Source organism: Gadus morhua, chromosome 8 (assembly GCF_902167405.1).
Source record: "Gadus morhua chromosome 8, gadMor3.0, whole genome shotgun sequence".
NCBI classification, from domain to species: Eukaryota; Metazoa; Chordata; class Actinopteri; order Gadiformes; family Gadidae; genus Gadus; species Gadus morhua.
The window spans coordinates 16,364,317-16,383,944 of NC_044055.1; the positions used below are offsets into that span (position 1 = coordinate 16,364,317).

The window sequence follows — 19,628 nt, forward strand, 5'->3', positions numbered from 1 at the left end:
CCCTAAATTGATTCTGAGGGAGCCACTATCCACCCCTAGAGGTCAGTATTATCAAGTAGGTGTCTAACTATTTCATCAACATGTTTGGTCATTGTGTCTTTAACAGCTGGAATCACTAAGAGATAAGTCTCATACTTGAGCTGAACACCAGATAGTTTCTCCCGTTGCTGTACTCCTGCTGTTGAGATGGAAACCTGGCTGTGGATTATTATGGCTGCACTTCTATCTGGTGAGATTAAAACCTCATGTTCCACACTACAAATATATCTGAATCATCAATTATATTATTATTATCATTGGTCAAAAGATGTTATAGACATTTTATTCAGTTGTATTCTTTATGGTTCATGTTAATCTCTCACATCAATTTTGTGGACTCATCCTAGTTCTCACTCTTTCACTGGCTAACTCTTTAAAGTCTCTTGTCTTTAAAGCCTGTGCAATGTCTTTCATCATTGATCTTGAATGATTAATATATTAATCTACATCTTCTATTCTTCCCCAGAGTGTAAAGGAGGAGACAGAGTGATCCAGCCCAGAGAGGATGTCATTTCTACTGAAGGACTCACAGTTAGTCTTGACTGTACATTTGTGACCATGAGCACACATGTGTATTTGTTCTGGTACAAACAACAAGTCAATGACTTCCCAAGGCTCATGCTACGACGATTTACAATTGGAGAAGGAGATAATGCTGAAGAGTTCCACAAAGAGAGATTTGATGCCAAAATCCAAAACACATCAGTTCCTCTGAGCATCCAGAACCTGCAGCTGTCTGACTCTGCTCTGTACTACTGTGCTCTGAAGCCCAGAGTGACAGGAAACACAGACTCCCTGTACAAAAACCTGCTGAACACAAAAAACACTTCCCTCTACCCCTGAAACCAGTACACAGACATTTCTGACTTAGCGCGATATTAATCATAACAATGAACTCCTAATTATTCATCCATGTTCACCATAATCCAGATATCTAAACATTTGTCTGCATTTTTTTTATTTACAATATCTTGTTTGAAACATTCACGTTAAAATAGTTTATTTTATTTATTTATAATTTATGACTTATTAAACAACTCATCGATTCTGAAGGTAAGGTCTCACATCCACCCCTAGAGGTCAGTATTATCAAGTAGGTGTTTAACTATTTCATCAACATGTTTGGTCATTGTGTCTTTAACAGCTGGTACCATGAAGAGAATAAGTCTCAAGGTGCGGCCACACTGAGGCGTTGATAATCTGCGTTTTTGCATAGGGAACTATTGGTTAAGGCGCTTAGATGCGTTACACACGCTATAGCAGCCCGTTAGGCGTGTTTTACTCACCTAAATAACGCGCCCAACGCACCAACGCGCCCAACGCACTAACGCACAGAGTTCAAAAAATTTAACTTTTGACGCGCCTACACGTGACGCTTAGCCGGGGTAGCCAATCAGCGTTGAGCTTGACCCGATGTCACTGGCAGAGAGACGGAGGACGCTCAGAAGCAGAAAAAACATGGACGACCAAGGCATCGTTTCAGTATGTGCTGAAACGATGAGGAGGTGGTGAAACTCACCCAGCTGTGAGCACCGAGGATGTCATGCACTATAGATTCCCTGCCCGAGCCTGAGCCCGACCTGGCCCGGCCGGACCCGAATTTCTCTATTAATCAACACGACAAATGCTGGTAACGAATAAATTGTAAAAAGACACACCATGTGAAGTTATTTTTTCGTTTTGGCAAGTAGCCTTGTAATAAGCGGGATAATGTATAGAACGTCGCCGGTCATTATCGAAAATAAACCCCTTCAGGGCGAAGCAAGACCCTTCCGCTGGGCGGGCTCATCTAGCTGCGTAGGCGCGTTAGGAGTGTTGAACCATTTTTGTGACACACATTGATCAAGCGTCAGGTTAGGCGCGTTACGGGCATAATCTCACGGGCGTAACGCGTTCAGTGTGGCCGCACCTTCATACTTGGGCTGAACACCAGATAGTTTCTCCTGTTACTGTAGACCTGCTGTTGAGATGGAAACCTGGCTGTTGATTATTATTGCTGCACTTCTATCTGGTAAGAGAAAAAAAGCTCATGTTACACACTGTATATATGACTGAATTATCAGACATTTAATTATAATAATGAATTATTCAATGTTTTTAACATCTTATTCTGTTTTTTATGGTCCATGTTAATCTAACACATCCATTCCAGGACTGATAGCTGGAGACTCCATCTCTCCTGATGAACAAATGAACTTAAGCCCATAAAAAGGAAACAGAAATGCAATTAATTAAATAAACAGAAAATTCCCGTCATCCCAAAAGCCCATAGTGATCGATTTAAGTTAAATCGATCACTATGATAGGCTAACGTGCCGAGGCAAGAATCCTATGCCACACGAACCTATAAAAGGTTTGCGTGGCATAGGATTTCCCCTTGTTAATTTGGTTTGTGTAGAACCGAAAATCGGTTGCTATGGAAACGTGGCGTCACACGTAAGTACTCGAAGCATGGCTGACTCCGACCGCTACGCTAAGTGGCGCTGTTGCCCTTTCAACAAGTAGTAGCAGAGCCACCGGCTATTTACCCGACTCTGCATTTAAACACGCCGACTTAGGCCCCGTCCACACGGGCGAAACAGTTACGATTTCGATCTATCCGGTTTCGGAGTATCTCCGTAAAGACGGAGTCAGGCGAAACCGGGTAGATCTGTAGAAACGCTGTAGTACACATTCCAAGCCAATAAGGGGCTCTGCTTCTGCTTCGGCCGAACCGTGTAAGAGCCTTTGCGGTTTCGCCATGAAATCGGCTTCGTGTGGACGGATAATAACTTTACACACAGGCAAACACGGCTTGGGTAACGCAGGAAAGCGCGGATTTACTGGATTTACTTTGAAAAAGGACCAACCAAAAAGAGATCTTGAGATCTCCTCTGTTGCAGTGGTGGCAGACTCTTCTCTGTACTACTCTGGTTCAGGGGAGGGACATCTGGAGAGATGAATTTATCAGGGTCTAGTGAGAACAGTATGTTACCACAGAGATACAGAGGTAGCATTTTGAGCTCCAGGGTTCCCATGGTGTTTGAAATTATGTCATTCCTCTTTCTAGTTGTAGTTTGTCAATTAACAGGTAGGTCATGGCCCACCAGAAATTCTAAAGATTAAAGGGAATTTAATCTTTAGAATTGGGGTGATGTTTTGGGTCTCTGGTGCTCCCACACGCATACAAACCTTAAAATAAGTCCATACATGATTTTTTGAGTGAGATATGCATTTCTGAAAGACAAAAGGACCAAACATGTTGAAGAAATAGCAAAACACCTATGCCTACAGTTACCGAATGAGCGAGTCAGTTTCAGCGCCCCCTCCTACGTAGAAAGGGGGCACTTTTGAATATTACCGCACTTCCCCACCACCTCCGATCAGAGCATAGATACGATTTTGGGCGGAGATGTTTGCGCGTTTCAGAAGCAGGGAGCTCCCATACAAAAATAGATGTCTAATTTGTCGGTTTGCCATGTGACTGCCTGGCAGGGTGTCCGGCAGAGCTTCCGGACTGCTGCATAGCTCCCCCGCCGGAGCTGCCGAAGCTGAGCTGCTAGCTCCCCCCACCCCCGGAGCTGCCGGGCTGCCGCCAAAGCTCTGGCGGCAGCCCCGGTGGGGGGGGGAGTTAGCAGCTCAGCTCCGGGAGTACAATCCCTTTCTCCTCCATGTCGCGGTTCATTCTGGACTTCAGAGAGTCAAGGCCAAAGTTCCTTTCCCCCAATTCTTCTCAACCATGGCCGAGATAATAACCCCCACTACGAGTCTTTTCTTGTTGTGGAAGTACCAGAGATGTCAGACGCAGTCTTTATGATTCATAATATCATCCGAGGCGCACATAGCTTTTGGCCGTGATATTATATATTATATAATATAGATATATATTGTATTATTATTAATATTATATAACATTATATTATATATAGAACTCTGGGAGTCCGCAAACGGTAACAATCACTTCTCCTCCATTCTGTGGTTAACTCTGACAGCTCATTGGTCAATGGGCAGCATCTCATTTGCATTAAAGCTACAGACGCCAGACACAGCATATTCTGAAGGGACTGAAACAGAGGGGAATAGCGGTATGCACGATTTTTTTTCCTAAAAGCTATTTCCAGCAAACAGCATCAAAATGTTTTCTGGAACTCATATACTATTTTTACCTGTTGGGAAATCACCATAATAGGTCTCCTTTAAAGGGACACTGTGTAATATTTTCTGTCATTTATTACCTCAATCAACGTATTAATTCATAAATAAGTCCTCATTGGTGTAAAATTATCTCTGCCAAAAATCTCACTTATCCTCCTGAGCAAGAATAATTAATATGTAGTTACATAGGACGGGTAAGCTTCATGGAGGCTTCCATGTTCTTCCGGTCTATGAACTGCCGACAGGGACAAAACTAACCCTAGCACTACGTGGTACAGGAAATGCAAACAAGTTTTCACTCTGAGCCAGCGTGAATGAAGACTGAAATACTTCACTATCTTGCTCGAGGAATAATTACTCATACATCATTAGCTTACACTAATGATTCAATGCAGTTTGAAATTTGTTCGAAATAACGAACCTCATCATCACTCGAATGACTCGATGAAGTAGTATTGGATGTCATGACACAGCTTCTTGGCACATAATGCCCTGCGTAGTTTTTGAACAAGCGAGCACTATTAGTTTGAATGCAATATACAATTGTACCACTAGATGGGAGTAATTTTTACACTGTGTCCCTTTAAGTGATTATGAAGGTGAGATCTCTTATCCACCAGTAGAGGTCAGTATTAACCAGATTTTGTCGAAATATGTAATCAACATGTTTAATCATCGTGTCTTTAACAGCTGGTAGCATGAAGAGAACAAGTCTCATACTTGAGCTGAACACCAGTTGCTGTAGACCTGCTGTTGAGATGGAAACCTGGCTGTGGATTATTATTGCTGCACTTCTATCTGGTTAGATCAAAACCTCATGTTTCAAACTACATACCCGTACATAACTGAATCATCAATAACTTTGTAATTATTGGTTAATGGATGTTTTAGACCTTTTATTCTGTTGTGTTCTTTATGGTCCATGTTAATCTAACATGGTCATTATGTGGGATAATCCGGGTTCTCACTCTCTTGCTTGGTAACTCCTTAAAGACTCTTGTTGACTCTCCTCTCATCATTGATCTCATTCAATATTCTCCATCTTCTGTTCTTCCTCAGAGTGTAATGGAGAAGACAAAGTGATTCAGACTGGAGAGGATGTTTTGCCACTGAAGGACTCACAGTTAGTCTTCGCTGTACATTTGAGACCACTGACACTAGTCCCAGTTTGTTCTGGCACAAACAACAAATCAATGACTTCCCGAGGTTCATGCTACGACGATTTACAATTGGAGGAGATAATGCTGCAGAGTTCCACAAAGACCGATTTGATGCCCATATACAAAGCACATCAGTTCCTCTGAGGATCCAGAACCTGCAGCTGTCTGACCCTGCTCTGTACTACTGTGCTCTGAGGCCCACAGTGACTGGAAACACAGACTCCCTGTACAAAAACCTGCTGAGCATAAAACACAATTCCCTCTACCCCTGAAACCAGCACACAGACATGAATGACTAAACACGATAACTCATCACAACAGCGAACTCCTAATTAATTATAAATTTTCACCATAACCCGATATCTCAACATTTGTATGCAATTTTTGCATTTACATTTTCTTGTTTAAAGTGTTCACCATAGTTTTATTTTATTTGTGTCAAATTTATGTCTTATTAAATTAATAATTTGATTCTGAAGGTGAGGTCTTACATCCACCCCTAGAGGTCAGTATTATCAATAGGTGTTTTATTATCTCTTCAACATGTTGGTCCTTGTGTCTTTAAAAGCTGGAACCATGAAGAGAATAAGTCTCATACTTGAGCTGAACACCAGATGAGATGGAAACCTGGCTGTGGATTATTAGTGCTGCACTTCTATCTGGTAAGAGGAAGGGCTCATGTTCCAAACGGTATATATGACTGAATTATCAGACATTTTACTATCATAATTAATTATTCAATGTTTTTAACACCTTATTTTTTTGCGTTTTTACGGTCCATGTTCATCTAACACATCCATTATGTGTACTTTTTCCAGGACTGATAGCTGGGGTCTCCATCTCTCCTGATGAACCTAAAGTCAGTGGAAAAGAGGGGGGATCTGTAACACTCAGATGCAACTATGAAACAAGCTCTGAATATGTTCGCCTTTACTGGTACAGACATCATTCAAACCAGGCTCCTCGGTTTATACTCTATAAAGATGCAAGATCATGGAGTACTGAACATATTCCTGACACTCGTTATGAGTCCACAACATCCAGTACATCAACTGAACTCACCATAACACGGCTAACCCTGGCAGACACAGCTCTCTACTACTGTGCTCTTGAGAGACACAGTGATATAAAGTGTGGAGGAGCCTTTACATAAACCTGAAGGCAATGATCTCCCTATTCTTCAAAGAGGAGGGAAGTGGTAATCCCACCACACCTTTATATCAGATGGATTGTGGTTCTTAATGGTTCATCAGTGGTTTGTCAATGTCTTCAACTGTTGTTGAAGACACAGTATGTTAACAGAGATTATATTCTTTCTACTTGTTTGTAGCTGTCTGACTCTGCTCTGTACTACTGTGCTCTACAGCCCTCAGTCACAGGAAACACAGACTTCCTGTACAAAAACCTGCTGAGCATAAAACACACCCTCTTCCCCTAAATCTAGTACACAGACATTACTCACTACCCTACCTCATCAGAACCTCTCTAGATAATTTTCCCATACTCTGAACATCTTAAAATTGTTCTGCAGGTTTGTACTTTCAAGTAGGTGTTTAACTATTTCATCAATGTTTGGTGATTGTGTCTTCAACAGCTGTTACTATGAAGAGAATAAGTCCTTACTTGAGCTGAATGCCATATAGTTTTGCCTTTTGCTTTAAGCCTGCTATTAGGAAAAGCCTATGTTACACACACCATCTCTCCTGATAAACAGGAAGTCAGTGGAAAAATGGGAGGAACTGTAACACTCAGATGCTGCTATGATACAACTGATGAATATGTTATTCTTTACTGGGATTTTAGTAATTTACTAGAGATCAATATTATGAAATGGTTTAACTATTTCGTGGTGTGTCCCAACGTAATTAATCCAAAGGGGACCGGGAAACCAAGTTACAATGTAATCGCATGTGTTCACCAACAGACGGAGTCACTTACAATGGAAACGATATAGAAGTGGTGCTGGGGATTGTATTTCCTTTAAATAAATTGGGCTTCAAGTCACTGAGGGAGCCAAAGTTAAATAAAAAACTTTTTCAACCTAGAATCATGTCCCAAGCACTCTGGTAAAAACTAACAGCAACCTAACATTCATCAATTCAGTTGACATAATATAATCATATTCATAATAACACAAAATGTTCTTCATTTGACATATTTACATGTTTAGATGGTGTCACCACAGTGTTTCTCATAAACCTTTTATCCTAGAACCCAGGGCTCCTGCCGCTCCTCTTCCTGGGTCCTCATGGTCTCCACAGAGCCAGTAAAGTAGACGGTCTTCTCCTGTCTCATTCAGTCCTTGGTGCCACTCTAGCAGGAGGTGGAGCTTGACAGGCAGCACATCAGAAACAATCCGTCCAAGTACAGCTTTTACACCCTTGATTGCTGCTGCTTTACAACATCTGCTTGGTCCACTATTAGGTATGCAGCTCTTCATGTTGGTGGTTTTATTCACTGGGTTTACTGGTGAGTTCTGCTTTAGCAGCGCTGTCCTAATTCGGACATGGACCTCAATACAGGTTTAGCAGTTCATGGCAACATGTTTACGGATGAACCTTCTGTTTTACAGGTGTTTATAGTGTGGTCCTCCCTCCTGACAAGAAGGAACTGAACAGTTTAGAAGATACGACTGCTACTCTGTCCTACAGGCTCTCTCAAAAGGCTGAAATTAATGATCATTTCTTCTGGTACCGTCAGTATCCCGGAGAACCTCCACAGTTCCTGCTGTACATCTCAGGGTTTGGTATCAACAGGACGGCTGAGTCTCTTGGTTCAGACAAAAGGTTTTCTACTGAACTGACTGAAGAGAAGACTGGAGTGGATCTGAAGATCTCCTCTGTTGCAGTGACAGACTCTGCTCTGTACTACTGTGCTCTGAGGCCCACAGTGACAGGAAACACACACTCCCTGTACAAAAACCTCTCAAGCACAAAACACACTTCCCGCCTCCCTGAGACCAGTACAGACATTGCTGACAAAATACATAAACTCTTTTCAAGATTTTTATTCTGCATAAGGATACAAGTTTACCATTCTCCTTTTTGAAAAATATTGACATATTCTGCAGTTTATTCTCCAGCCATATTATTTAGAATATTTGGGTTTTGATGGTGTGGTTCATATGTGGAGCTTTAATCAGCACGGCTAATTTTCTTATTACCAATTTGTGTTACTCTTCTGAGCGAAGATGAGATCTCTTGTCCACCACTAGAGGCCAGTATTATCAAGTAGGGGTCGAACTATTTCATCAACAGGTTTGTTCATTGTGTCTTTAACAGCTGGTAACGAAGAGAATAAGTCTCATACTTGGGCTGAACACCAGATTGCCTCTCCTGTTGCTGAACACCTGCTGTTGAGATGAAAATCTGGCTGTTGATTATTATATCTTATCCACCCCTAGAGGTCAGTATTATCAAGTAAGTGTTTTACTATTTCATCAACATGTTTGGTCATTGTATCTTAACAGTTCGTATGAAGAATGAAGAGAAGTCTCGTACTTGAGCTGAACACCAGATAGTTTCTCCTGTTGCTGTAGACCTGCTGTTGAGATGGGAACCTGTCTGTGGATTATTATTGCTGCACTTCTATCTGGTAAGAGGAAAAGCTCATGTTACACACTGTATATATGACTGAATTATCAGACACTTCGTAATTATAATTAATTATTGAATGTTTTTAAGATCTTATTCTGTGTTTGTGTGTTTTATCTTATTCATAACAAATCGCTTATGTTGACTTTTTCCAGGGCTGATAGCTGGGGACTCCATCTCTCCTCATAATCAGGAAGTCAGTGGGAAAGAGGGAGCATCTGTAACACTCAGATGCTCCTATGAAACAAGCTTTAATAATGTTGACCTTTACTGGTACAGACATCGTTCTAACCAGAGTCCTCAGTTTATACTCTGGAAAGGAGCAAGATCAAGGAGTGGCCAACAGTATATTCCTGACCGTCGTGGTGCCTCCATGACATCCAGAACATCAACTAAACTCACCATAACACAGCTAACCCTGGCAGACACAGCTCTCTACTACTGTGCTCTGGAGAACACAGTGATATAAAGTGTGGAGGAGCCTTTACATAAACCTGAAGGCAATGATCTCTCTATTCTTCAAAGAGGAGGGAAGTGGTAATCCCACCACACCTTTCTATCAGATGGATGGTGGATCTTCATGGTTGATCAGAGACACTGTGGTTGCACCTGTTAATGATCCACTGTAGCATGACTCCCATTCCTTTTCATGGTCCCACGTTCCCGCAACGCAATGACCCCGCAGGCACTTCGACGCAGTCGTGAACGTTTATGGTTCTGCGACGGGTTTTAGTTAGTGGACCAATCGCAGCCCTAGCTGCTGCGTCGCCTCGACGGAAGGTTCTGTAATTTGGGAGGCGCACGTGTGGCCCTTGCGGTTTACGCAAGGAGGGTCTGCAAGGACGTGATTGGTCCGTAACCCCCTTGCGTTGCGTGAACGTGGAACCATAAAGAGCCCTTTAGCATTTTGTGAACTTATCTCGATTAACTAGATGGGAAAGTATAAAGTCACTTTTCCTGGTTATTAAAAGTTAATGACACACACACACACACGCACACACACACACACACACACACACACACACACACACACACACACACACACTGACTTGATTCAACCATTTCAATCTATCAGCTTTAACGGCTCAGCTATCCTATATTCAAGTATGGTTATAAGTTATTAGTGTTATTTGTCAAAAACAGAAGTTTACCCAGTAATACTCTTTATTCATCAGAAAGTGTGCCACATAATAAACATTACATTACCCAGATATGTCACTGATTCAACACAACATACCAGAAGTGTACGCTCCTTTAATGTGTATATTGGAGTCTATTCCTGATTATTAAAACCCAGTTAAAAATAAATTAATAACCAGGAAACCAACGATGTATCATCATAGAAATTCAATTACATGTTTACAAAACGATAATCCTATCATGAAACCAAAAAATCGAATGTGTTTTACAGAAAATGGCCACACGGCATCAGTTTGGTTTTACTGAAAATATTTTTGTGGTACCTCCCATGGACACCAAAGTAACAGATTTAGCAGCCACTTTATGCAATGGGCAGTGTTTTCAACCAGCGTTTAAATTAGGTAGAATAAAATTAGAAAAGATTGGATGCAGAAATATTGAATAAGAAACTTCCACTTTAATTCAAATGGTATCACTGTATATTGCCAAAAGGGTAAAAATAAGATAGAATATTAATACCTACCAACTATATAATGATATCTTGCTGTATTCACTGTTAAACCTACCTGCTCCGTACTGAGCTATCTCAGCTCTACCTGGTCCATAATGGTCCAACTTCCAACAGCTTCTTATAGACCTGTGTCTGTACTGTATGACCCCTACCTGCAGGCCTGCATTAACCTGCCATTGGGCCCTTGGGCTGAGAGGTGTCGTAGGCCCCCTGCGAGGGGACCTTCCAATGATGATGTGTAAATTATTTTCCGAAAATTTGCCGTTGTCGGCACGGGGGGGGGGGGGGGGGGGGGTCAAGTGGCCACTGGGCCCAGCTATCATTAGCAGACCCCTTTTTTCTTGGCTCATGATAGGCCTCTGATCTCGGTAAACCCCCAACAAAAATTCACATTGTCTTGTGCCTGCGCCGATCGGGGGCCTATCATGAGCCAGTATAAAAATGCCTCCCTTGTTTTCAGCCAATCACATGATTGCAGTGACTGGGTTTTTAGATTGTCGTGTGCCGTTTACTACTTTTACGGCACCGACAATCCCAAAACCCAGTCGAAACTACATGGGAAAAGTGTGTAGTTCAAAACTTGACGCAGCTTTTACTTCTTCGCCACCTAGAGATTGTTATGCACGATCATTCAAAAACCCCATGTTATTTCCAATAGACATTTGACCGAGGGAACCGGGAGGCAGGACTTATTCTTCAGAGGTCAGGACTGCAGTCATGTGATTGGCTGAAAACGAGGGAGGCATCTGATTGGCTACAGAGAATTCCTTGTTGAAAAAAATTCATTTGTGAATCCAACCACATCAGGAGGGTCTCAAAATCCACACATAAAGACCAGTTCAGACACAAATGCAAACAAGTTCACTAAGGAAAAGCGTCTTGTTTATGGATTTATTTTACATTTATACATACCGATATCCATTTGTGTGTGCATTGAAATGTATTTGTAACAAGAGAGTAATTTATATATTAGTGCTGTCAAGCGATTCAAATATTTAATCACGATTAATCACATTAATGCCATCGTTAACTGACGATTAATCGCGAGTAATCGCGATTAATCGCAATCTTTTTTCTATGCTAAATATCCCTTGATTTCTTTGTCCCATTAATTGTTCTCATTTTAATGCTCTTATCAACATGGAGAAGTGCATCGGCTTGCCTTGTGCAAATGTTTTTTTATTGATAACAACATTGGCATGTACTGATCAAAACAGGACGATACAAAAAAAAGCAGTCAGGCTACTGCTACTAATAATAAGAAATTGCGTTAATCGCGCGATAAAAAAATTAACGCCGTTAAAATTGGTTTGCGTTAACGCCGTTAATAACACGTTTAACTGACAGCACTATTATACATAAATCACAAAATACATTTGTGAATCCTTCTCTGTGCATTCATTATTAATGAGACTGTTCTGACCCCATAGTAACATAGTATCTTTAGAATTAAATATAAAATTGTATTTTGAATGTTTATCTCACGCATTATTTTTGTGGACTTGTTCAAGGGCTGATAGCTGGGGACTCCATCTCTCCTGATAAACAGACGGTCAGTGGGAAAGAGGGAGCATCTGTAACACTCAGATGCACTTATGGAACCAGCCTTTACTATGTTGACCTTTACTGGTACAGACAACGATTAACCAGGCTCCTCAGTTTATACTCTATAAAGGAGCAAGATCATGGAGCGACAGTCAGAATATTCCTGACACTCGTTATGAGTCCACAACATCCAGAACATCGACTGAACTCGCCATAACACAGCTAACCCTGGCAGACACAGCTCTCTACTACTGCTCTTGAGAACACATTGATATAGGCCGGGAAGTGGTACTCCCACCCCACCTTTCCATCAGATGGAAGGTGGACCTTCATGGTTTAAAAGAGACACTGTGGTTGCACCTTCAAATGATCCACAGTAGCAGGACTCAAATGAGTAGGCAATCTGACTGAATTATAACATTCTGATCCATAAAAAAATAATAATCGTGAACGTTGTGGTTGAGATGCTGTTGCATAAATGATGAAGAGGAGGGGCCAGTGATGCAATGTCCTTCTGCATCAGAGTATAAAATATCTTCCTCTCTCTCTTCCCCTCCCACTGTAAACATGGAACACTGGCTGACTAGCATCCTGGTTCTCACTGTCCGGCTGGGTAACTCATTAAGACTACTCCTGTTGACCCTCCTGTCATCATTGATCTCAATTAATTGATTCATTAATCTACACCTATGGTTTTTCATTAATCTACGCTAAAGTCCATCCCCAGAGTGTAAGGGAGAAGACAGAGTGATCCAGACCAGAGAAGATGTCATTGCTACAAAAGGACTCACAGTTAGTCTTGGATGTACATTTGAGACCATTGGAAAAAATCCATCTATTTTCTAGTGCAAACAACAGATCAATGCCCAGGTTCATGCTACAACGCTCTACGCATGGAAGTGGAATTAATGCTGCAGTGTTCCACAAAGACCGATTTGATGCCCAAATCCAAAACAAATCAGTACCTCTGAGGATCCCGAACCTGCAGCTGTCAGACTCTGCTCTGTACTACTGTGCTCTGCAGCCCACAGCGACAGGAAACACAGACTCCCTGTACATAAACCTGCTGAGCACAGAACCCTCTTCCATCTCCCCCTGACATCAGTATACAAACATCAATCACGTCATTTATTTGATTTGATTTGTTTAGAATGCATGGCTCATTGAAGGTGAAGTTGAGGTCTCATATCCACCACTAGATGTCAGTTTTATCAAGTAGGTGTTTGGTCATTAAGTCTTTAACAGCTGGTATCATGAAGAGAATAAGTCTAATACTTGAGCTGACACCAGATCGTATTTCCTGTTGCTGTAGACCCACTTTTGAGATGGAAACCTGGCAGTTTATTATTGTGGCCGCACTTCTATCTGGTAAGATGAAAATCTCATGCTTTACACTACTTATATGACTGTATCGTGATGATTGGATGTTTTAGATATTTTTTTCTGATGTGTTGATGTTTATCTGACGCATTATTTTTGTGGACTTGTTCAAGGGCTGATAGCTGGGGACTCCATCTCTCCTGATTTACATTATCTTGTTTCGAATATTCACATCAAATGTGTTCATTTTATTTGTGTCGAATGCATGTCTCGTTGAAGGTTGAGGTGAGGTCTCATGTCCACCACTAGAGGTCAGTATTATCAAGTAGGTGTCGAACTATTTCATCAACAGGTTTGGTCATTGTGCCATTAACAGCCGGTACCATGAGATTAAGTCTCATGCTTGAGTTTAACACCAGATAGTGTCTCCTGTTTCTCTAGACCTGCTGTTGAGATGGAAACCTGGCAGTGTATTATAATGGCCGCATTTCTATCTGGTAAGATGAAAACCTCATGCTTCACAATCCATACATGTCTGAATCATCAGGATTGGAAGTTTTAGATATTTTATTCTGATTTGTTTTCTATGTTTTTTTATGTTCATGTTATTTTTATTATCTTTATTTTCATAAAATGTATTTTGAAGGTTCATCTAACGCAATATTTTTGTGGACTTGTTCAAGGGCTGATAGCTGGGGATTCCATCTCTCCTGATAAACAGAAGGTCAGTGGGAAAGAGGGAGCATCTGTAACACTCAGATGCACTTATGGAACAAGCTTTGATGATGTTGACCTTTACTGGTACAGACATCGTTCTAACCAGGCTCCTCAGTTTATACTCTATAAAGGAGCAAAAGGGAGCGACAGTCACCATATTCCTGACACTCGTTATGAGTCCACAACATCCAGTACATCAACTGAACTCACCATAACACAGCTAACCCTGGCAGACACAGCTCTCTACTACTGTGCTCTTGAGAACACAGTGATATAAAGTGTGGAGGAGCCTTTACATAAACCTGAAGGCAATCATCTCCCTATTCTTCAAAGAGGAGGGAAGTGGTAATCCCACCACACCTTTCTATCAGATGGATGGTGGATCTTCATCGCTGATCAGAGACACTGTGGTTGCACCTGCTAATGGTCCACTGTAGCATGACTCCCATGAGGAGGGAAAAAATTAAATAACCATCAGCTGTATGACTGAACACAAAAACCCTATGTTAAGACAGTCAATGAGGGAGTAAACGTTAAATTGTAAAAATATATTATTAATATTTTTTGAGTTCCATTAGAACGAGAATTTACCCAACCCTTCGGGTAAGGAATTACAGCAATAAAAAATGTCTAACTCATTAAACATATAACATTCATATTTTGAGTACAGAATTATTTTTTTATCTAAACATTGTATACATGTACATGTAGAGATGGGGACGCCACAGTGATTCTCCTTGACTTTTGAAAGCCAGAGCTTCTGTCGCTCCTCTTCCTGAGTCCTCGTAGTCTCCACAGAGACAGTAAAGTAGTCTCCTGTCTCATTCAGTCCTTGGTGCCACTCTAGCTGGAGGTGGAGCTTGACAGGCAGCACATCAGAAACAATCTGTTAACAACAGCTTTTAAACTCTTGATTGTTGCTGCATTACAACATCTGCTTGTTTCAGTATTAGCTATGCAGCTCTTCATGTTAGTGGTTTTATTCACCGGGTTTATTGGTGAGTACTGCTTTAGAAGCACCGTCCTAATTCAGATATGGACCTCAATATTTGTTTAGCAGTTCATATGAATTAATTCACATTGCTCTTTCCAGGATCTTTAACACTGTCGTAGTCACTGACCTTTCATTCTTAACATATGCAGGGTACAGTTATCAGCAAACCATCCACTCAATCCAGGACAGTCCAGTCCAGGCTCTACAAGGAGACGGCGTGACTCTCTCCTGCAACTACTCTTCAGCAACAAACCTCTTCTGGTATCGGCAGTACCCCAACTCACCTCCCCAGTTCCTTATCAAAGATTACATGGAGCTATCTGGATTTACCTTGAAAAAGGAGAGTGATAAACAAATGTTCCATCTGGAGATCTCCTCTGCTGCAGTGACAGACTCTGCTCTGTACTACTGTGCTCAGCAGCCCACAGTGACAGGAAACACAGACTCCCTGTACAAAAACCTGCTGAGCACAAAACACACGTCCATCTCCCCCTGTGACCCAATCAATGACATTTCTGACTTTACACATGAATTCATCGCAATATTTATAGTCTGATTAATTATACATGTTTACCATTTTTCAATTTTATTGAAAAATGGTTCAATAGTGTGTTATATTTCTAGCTTTTATCCACATGGCTCATTCAATTAAAAACCGTCTATGTTTCAACAGTTACTCTTCTTAAAGTGAACATGTAGGTGAGTTCTCTTATCCACCCCTAGAGGTCAGTATTATCAAGTAGGTGTTTTACTATTTCATCAACATGTTTGGTCATTGTATCTTTAAGAGCTGGTACCATGAAGAGAATAAATCTCATACTTGAGGTGAACACCAGATGGTTTCTCCTGTTGCTGTAGACCTTCTCTTGAGATGGAAACCTGGCTGTGGATTATTATTGCTGCACTTCTATCTGGTAAGATTAAAACCGCATGCTTCACACTAAAAATATGCATGAATCGTCAAAATTGTATCTAATTGGTATTGGATGTTTTAGCCATATTATTCTGTTGTGTTCTTATCGTCCATGTTATTCTATCACCTCCATAATATGGACTCATCCTGGTTCTCACTCTCTGGCAGGGTTTCTCTTTAAAGACTTGTTGACTCTCCTCTCATCATTGAACTTGATTGATACATTCATTAATCAACATCTTCTGTTCACCCCCAGAGTGTAAAGGAGAAGACAGTGTGAACCAGATCAGTGAAGTCATTGCTACTGAAGGACACACAGTCAGTCTACAATGTACCTTTGGGACTGACTATACCCCATATTTGTTCTGGTATAAACAACAAAGAAACGACTTCCCCAGGTTTGTGCTACAACGCTCTACATTGGGAGGAAAGGAAGCCGAAGAGTTCCCCAAAGAAAGATTTGATGCCCAAATCCAAAACACATCAGTTCCTCTGAGGATCAAGAACCTGCAGCTGTCTGACTCTGCTCTGTACTACTGTGCTCTGAGGCCCACAGTGACAGGAAACACAGACTCCCTGTACAAAAACCTGCTGAGCACAAAACACACTTCCCTCTCCCCCAGAGATCAGTACACAAACATTATGCATAAAACACATCAACTCATCACAACAGTGAACTCCTAAATAATGATCCTTATCAACACAATGCAGATGTAGTAAAATTTGTCTGCAGTTGTAGTCTTTGCATAATCTTGCTTCAAATATTCACATAAAATGTGTTTATTTTATTTGTGTTAAATGCATGCGTCATTGAAGGTGATGGTGTGGTCTCATATCCACCACTGGATGTCAGTATTATCAAGTAGGTGTTTAACTATTTATTCAACAAGTTTGGTCATTGTATCTTTAACAGCTGATACCATGAAGAGAATAAGTCTCATACTTGAGCTGAACACCAGATCGTTTCTCCTGTTGCTGTAGACCTGCTGTTGAGATGGAAACCTGGCTGTGGATTATTATTGCTGCACTTTTATCTGGTAAGAGGAAAAGCTCGTCATGTTACACACTGTATATATGACTGAATTATCAGACATTTTATAATAATAATGAATGATTCAATGTTTTTAACATCTAATTCTGTTGTGCTTTTTATGGTCCATGGTAATCTAACACGTCTATTATGTGAACTTTTTCCAGGACTGATAGCTGGGGACTCCATCTCTCCTGATGGAGTACAGAAAGTCAGTGGAAAAGAGGGGGGGTCTGTAACACTCAGATGCACCTATGAAACAAGCTATAATTATGTTCGCCTTTACTGGTACAGACATCATTCAAACCAGGCTCCTCAGTTTATACTCTGGAAAGGAGCAAGATCATGGAGTGATGAACATATTCCTGACACTCGTTATGAGTCCACAACATCCAGAACATCAACTGAACTCACCATAACCCAGCTAACCCTGGCAGACACAGCTCTCTACTACTGTGCTCTTTGGAGACACAGTGATATAAAGTGTGGAGGAGCCTTTACATAAACCTGAAGGCAATGATCTCTCTATTCTTCAAAGAGGAGGGAAGTGGTAATCCCACCACACCTTTCTATCAGACGGATGGTGGATCTTCATGGTTGATCAGAGACACTGTGGTTGCACCTGTTAATGATCCACTGTAGCATGACTCCCATTCCTTTTCATGGTCCCACCTTCCCGCAACGCAATGAACCCGCAGACACTTCGACGCAGTCGTGAACGTTTATGGTTCCACGTCGGGTTTTAGTTAGCGGCCAATCACAGCCGTTGCTGCTGCGTCGCCTCGACAGAAGGTTATGTTTTTTGGGAGGCGCACGTGCGGCCCTTGCGGTGTACGGAAGGAGGGTCCGCAAGGACCCAAATCACATTGTCTTGGGCCTACGCCGATCGGGATCATGAGCCAGTTTAAAAATGATGCAGCTCATGATAGGCCCCCTGATCGTCGTAGGCCCTTGGGCTTCAACCCAGGTAAGCCCGTGCATTAAGGCGGCCTTGCCTACCTGCTCCTTGATGACCTGTCTCTGTATTCACTGTCCAACACCTGCTTCTTGATGACATGTTTCGGTATACACTGTCTTACCCCTACCTGCCCCTTGATGACCTGTCTCTGTATTCACTGTCCAACCCCTACCTGCTTCTTGATGACGTGTTTCGGTATACACTTTCTTACCCCTACCCTACCGATTACTCCTTTAATACCCTACATTTTAATGTTAACAACATGAATGACTTATCAAGGTTATCAACTATATACCAGAGGCGGATGGCCATCGGGAAGATTGGGAGGTTTCCCGGTGGGCCGGTCCACTTTGAAATGTATTTTGGGCCGTGGTGCGGGGGCATCTCCTAGTGGTAGGAGCCCCACACTCCGCCCAGTGCCAGTGTATTTAGGCTACGCCAGCGGTTCTCAAGGTGTGGGGCTCGCCCCACTGGTGGGGAATAGAGACGTGACAGGTGGGCCGCGACAAACGGGAGAAGATTTCTGATCCAATTAGATTTCTAATCGGAATACCACTTGACTTGCTTCACAAACTAGGAAATACCTGTTTTAAAGTCAGTGGCGCGTTGTTCAGATGCTATTTCAAGGGCGCATGCATAATGTCGCTTGTGCACCTCGCGCATACACTTTGCTTCTCTCATCTACCTATAGCCACACATTCTTGGTAAATTATTTGGGAAAGAACAGCTGATACAGCGGTAATAAGTTGTACTTTTAAATCAATGCATCTGCAAACACCGTACAGCAAACACATATTTTCTTGACACAGACATCATGTACATGCCCATAACTTCTGGATTGATGAGTATTTGATTGTGAGAAAACATTGTTTCAGAGTACAGACTCTGCTCTGTACTGTGCTATGCAGCCCACAGTGACAGGAAACGCAGACTCCCAGTACATAACCCTGACAAAGAACTTGAAGAGCATTTGTCATTGAATTCAACTGTGGTTCAGGGGAGGGGCAACTGGAGAGGTAAATTCACCAGGAGTCTAGTGAAGAAACAGTATGTTACAACAAGGATACAGAGGTGGCATGTTGAGCATCAAGGCTCCCGTGGTGTTTGAAATGATGTCAGTCCTCTTTCTACTTGTAGTTTGTAAATTAACAGGTAAGTCATAGCCTACCAGAAATTCTAGAGATTAAAGGGAACTTTTATCTCCATGGCAACACGTTTACAGATTAACCTTATCTTTACAGGTGTTTATAGTGTGGACCTCACTCCTGTCAAGCAGAAGGAGAACAGTTTTGAAGGTACAAGTGTTGTTTGTACGAGCCAGAATACAGCCAGGAAGAATTTACACAAATAGAGGGGGAGGCTGCTGCGGCTGCAGCTGAACAAGCCTTGCCTCTTGCTGAGGACGAGGAGCCGGAGCGCACCGGTTTGCTCTGTTCGCCTATAGACACTAATGGTGTGTTCCTGAATCCTCGGATGCCAGCCTTCCGAGTTGCACGTTTGACATCACTCCCGGTCTCGGAGCATTCATAGCGTTCCAGTTTGTCTTTGTGATTGTGGCATGAAATTGGCTAGCC

At 41.9% G+C, this 19,628-nt stretch overlaps 4 gene segments (V, D, J or C); all 4 read left to right on the forward strand.

The window, feature by feature from the left end:
• Positions 1-88: 88 nt before the first annotated feature.
• On the forward strand, positions 89-1,167 carry LOC115549350 (T-cell receptor alpha chain V region CTL-F3-like). The segment is given in 2 exon segments: positions 89-229; positions 506-1,167. Coding segments are annotated over 2 exon segments (420 nt in total).
• A 3,764-nt stretch (positions 1,168-4,931) lies between these two features.
• Positions 4,932-5,914, forward strand: LOC115549348 (T-cell receptor alpha chain V region CTL-F3-like). The segment is given in 2 exon segments: positions 4,932-4,974; positions 5,233-5,914. Coding segments are annotated over 2 exon segments (416 nt in total).
• A 1,701-nt stretch (positions 5,915-7,615) lies between these two features.
• On the forward strand, positions 7,616-8,396 carry LOC115549353 (T cell receptor alpha variable 3-like). The segment is given in 2 exon segments: positions 7,616-7,802; positions 7,906-8,396. Coding segments are annotated over 2 exon segments (519 nt in total).
• Positions 8,397-14,649: 6,253 nt separating this feature from the next.
• On the forward strand, positions 14,650-15,884 carry LOC115549343 (T cell receptor alpha variable 3-like). The segment is given in 2 exon segments: positions 14,650-15,157; positions 15,303-15,884. Coding segments are annotated over 2 exon segments (450 nt in total).
• The last annotated feature ends 3,744 nt before the right edge of the window (positions 15,885-19,628 follow it).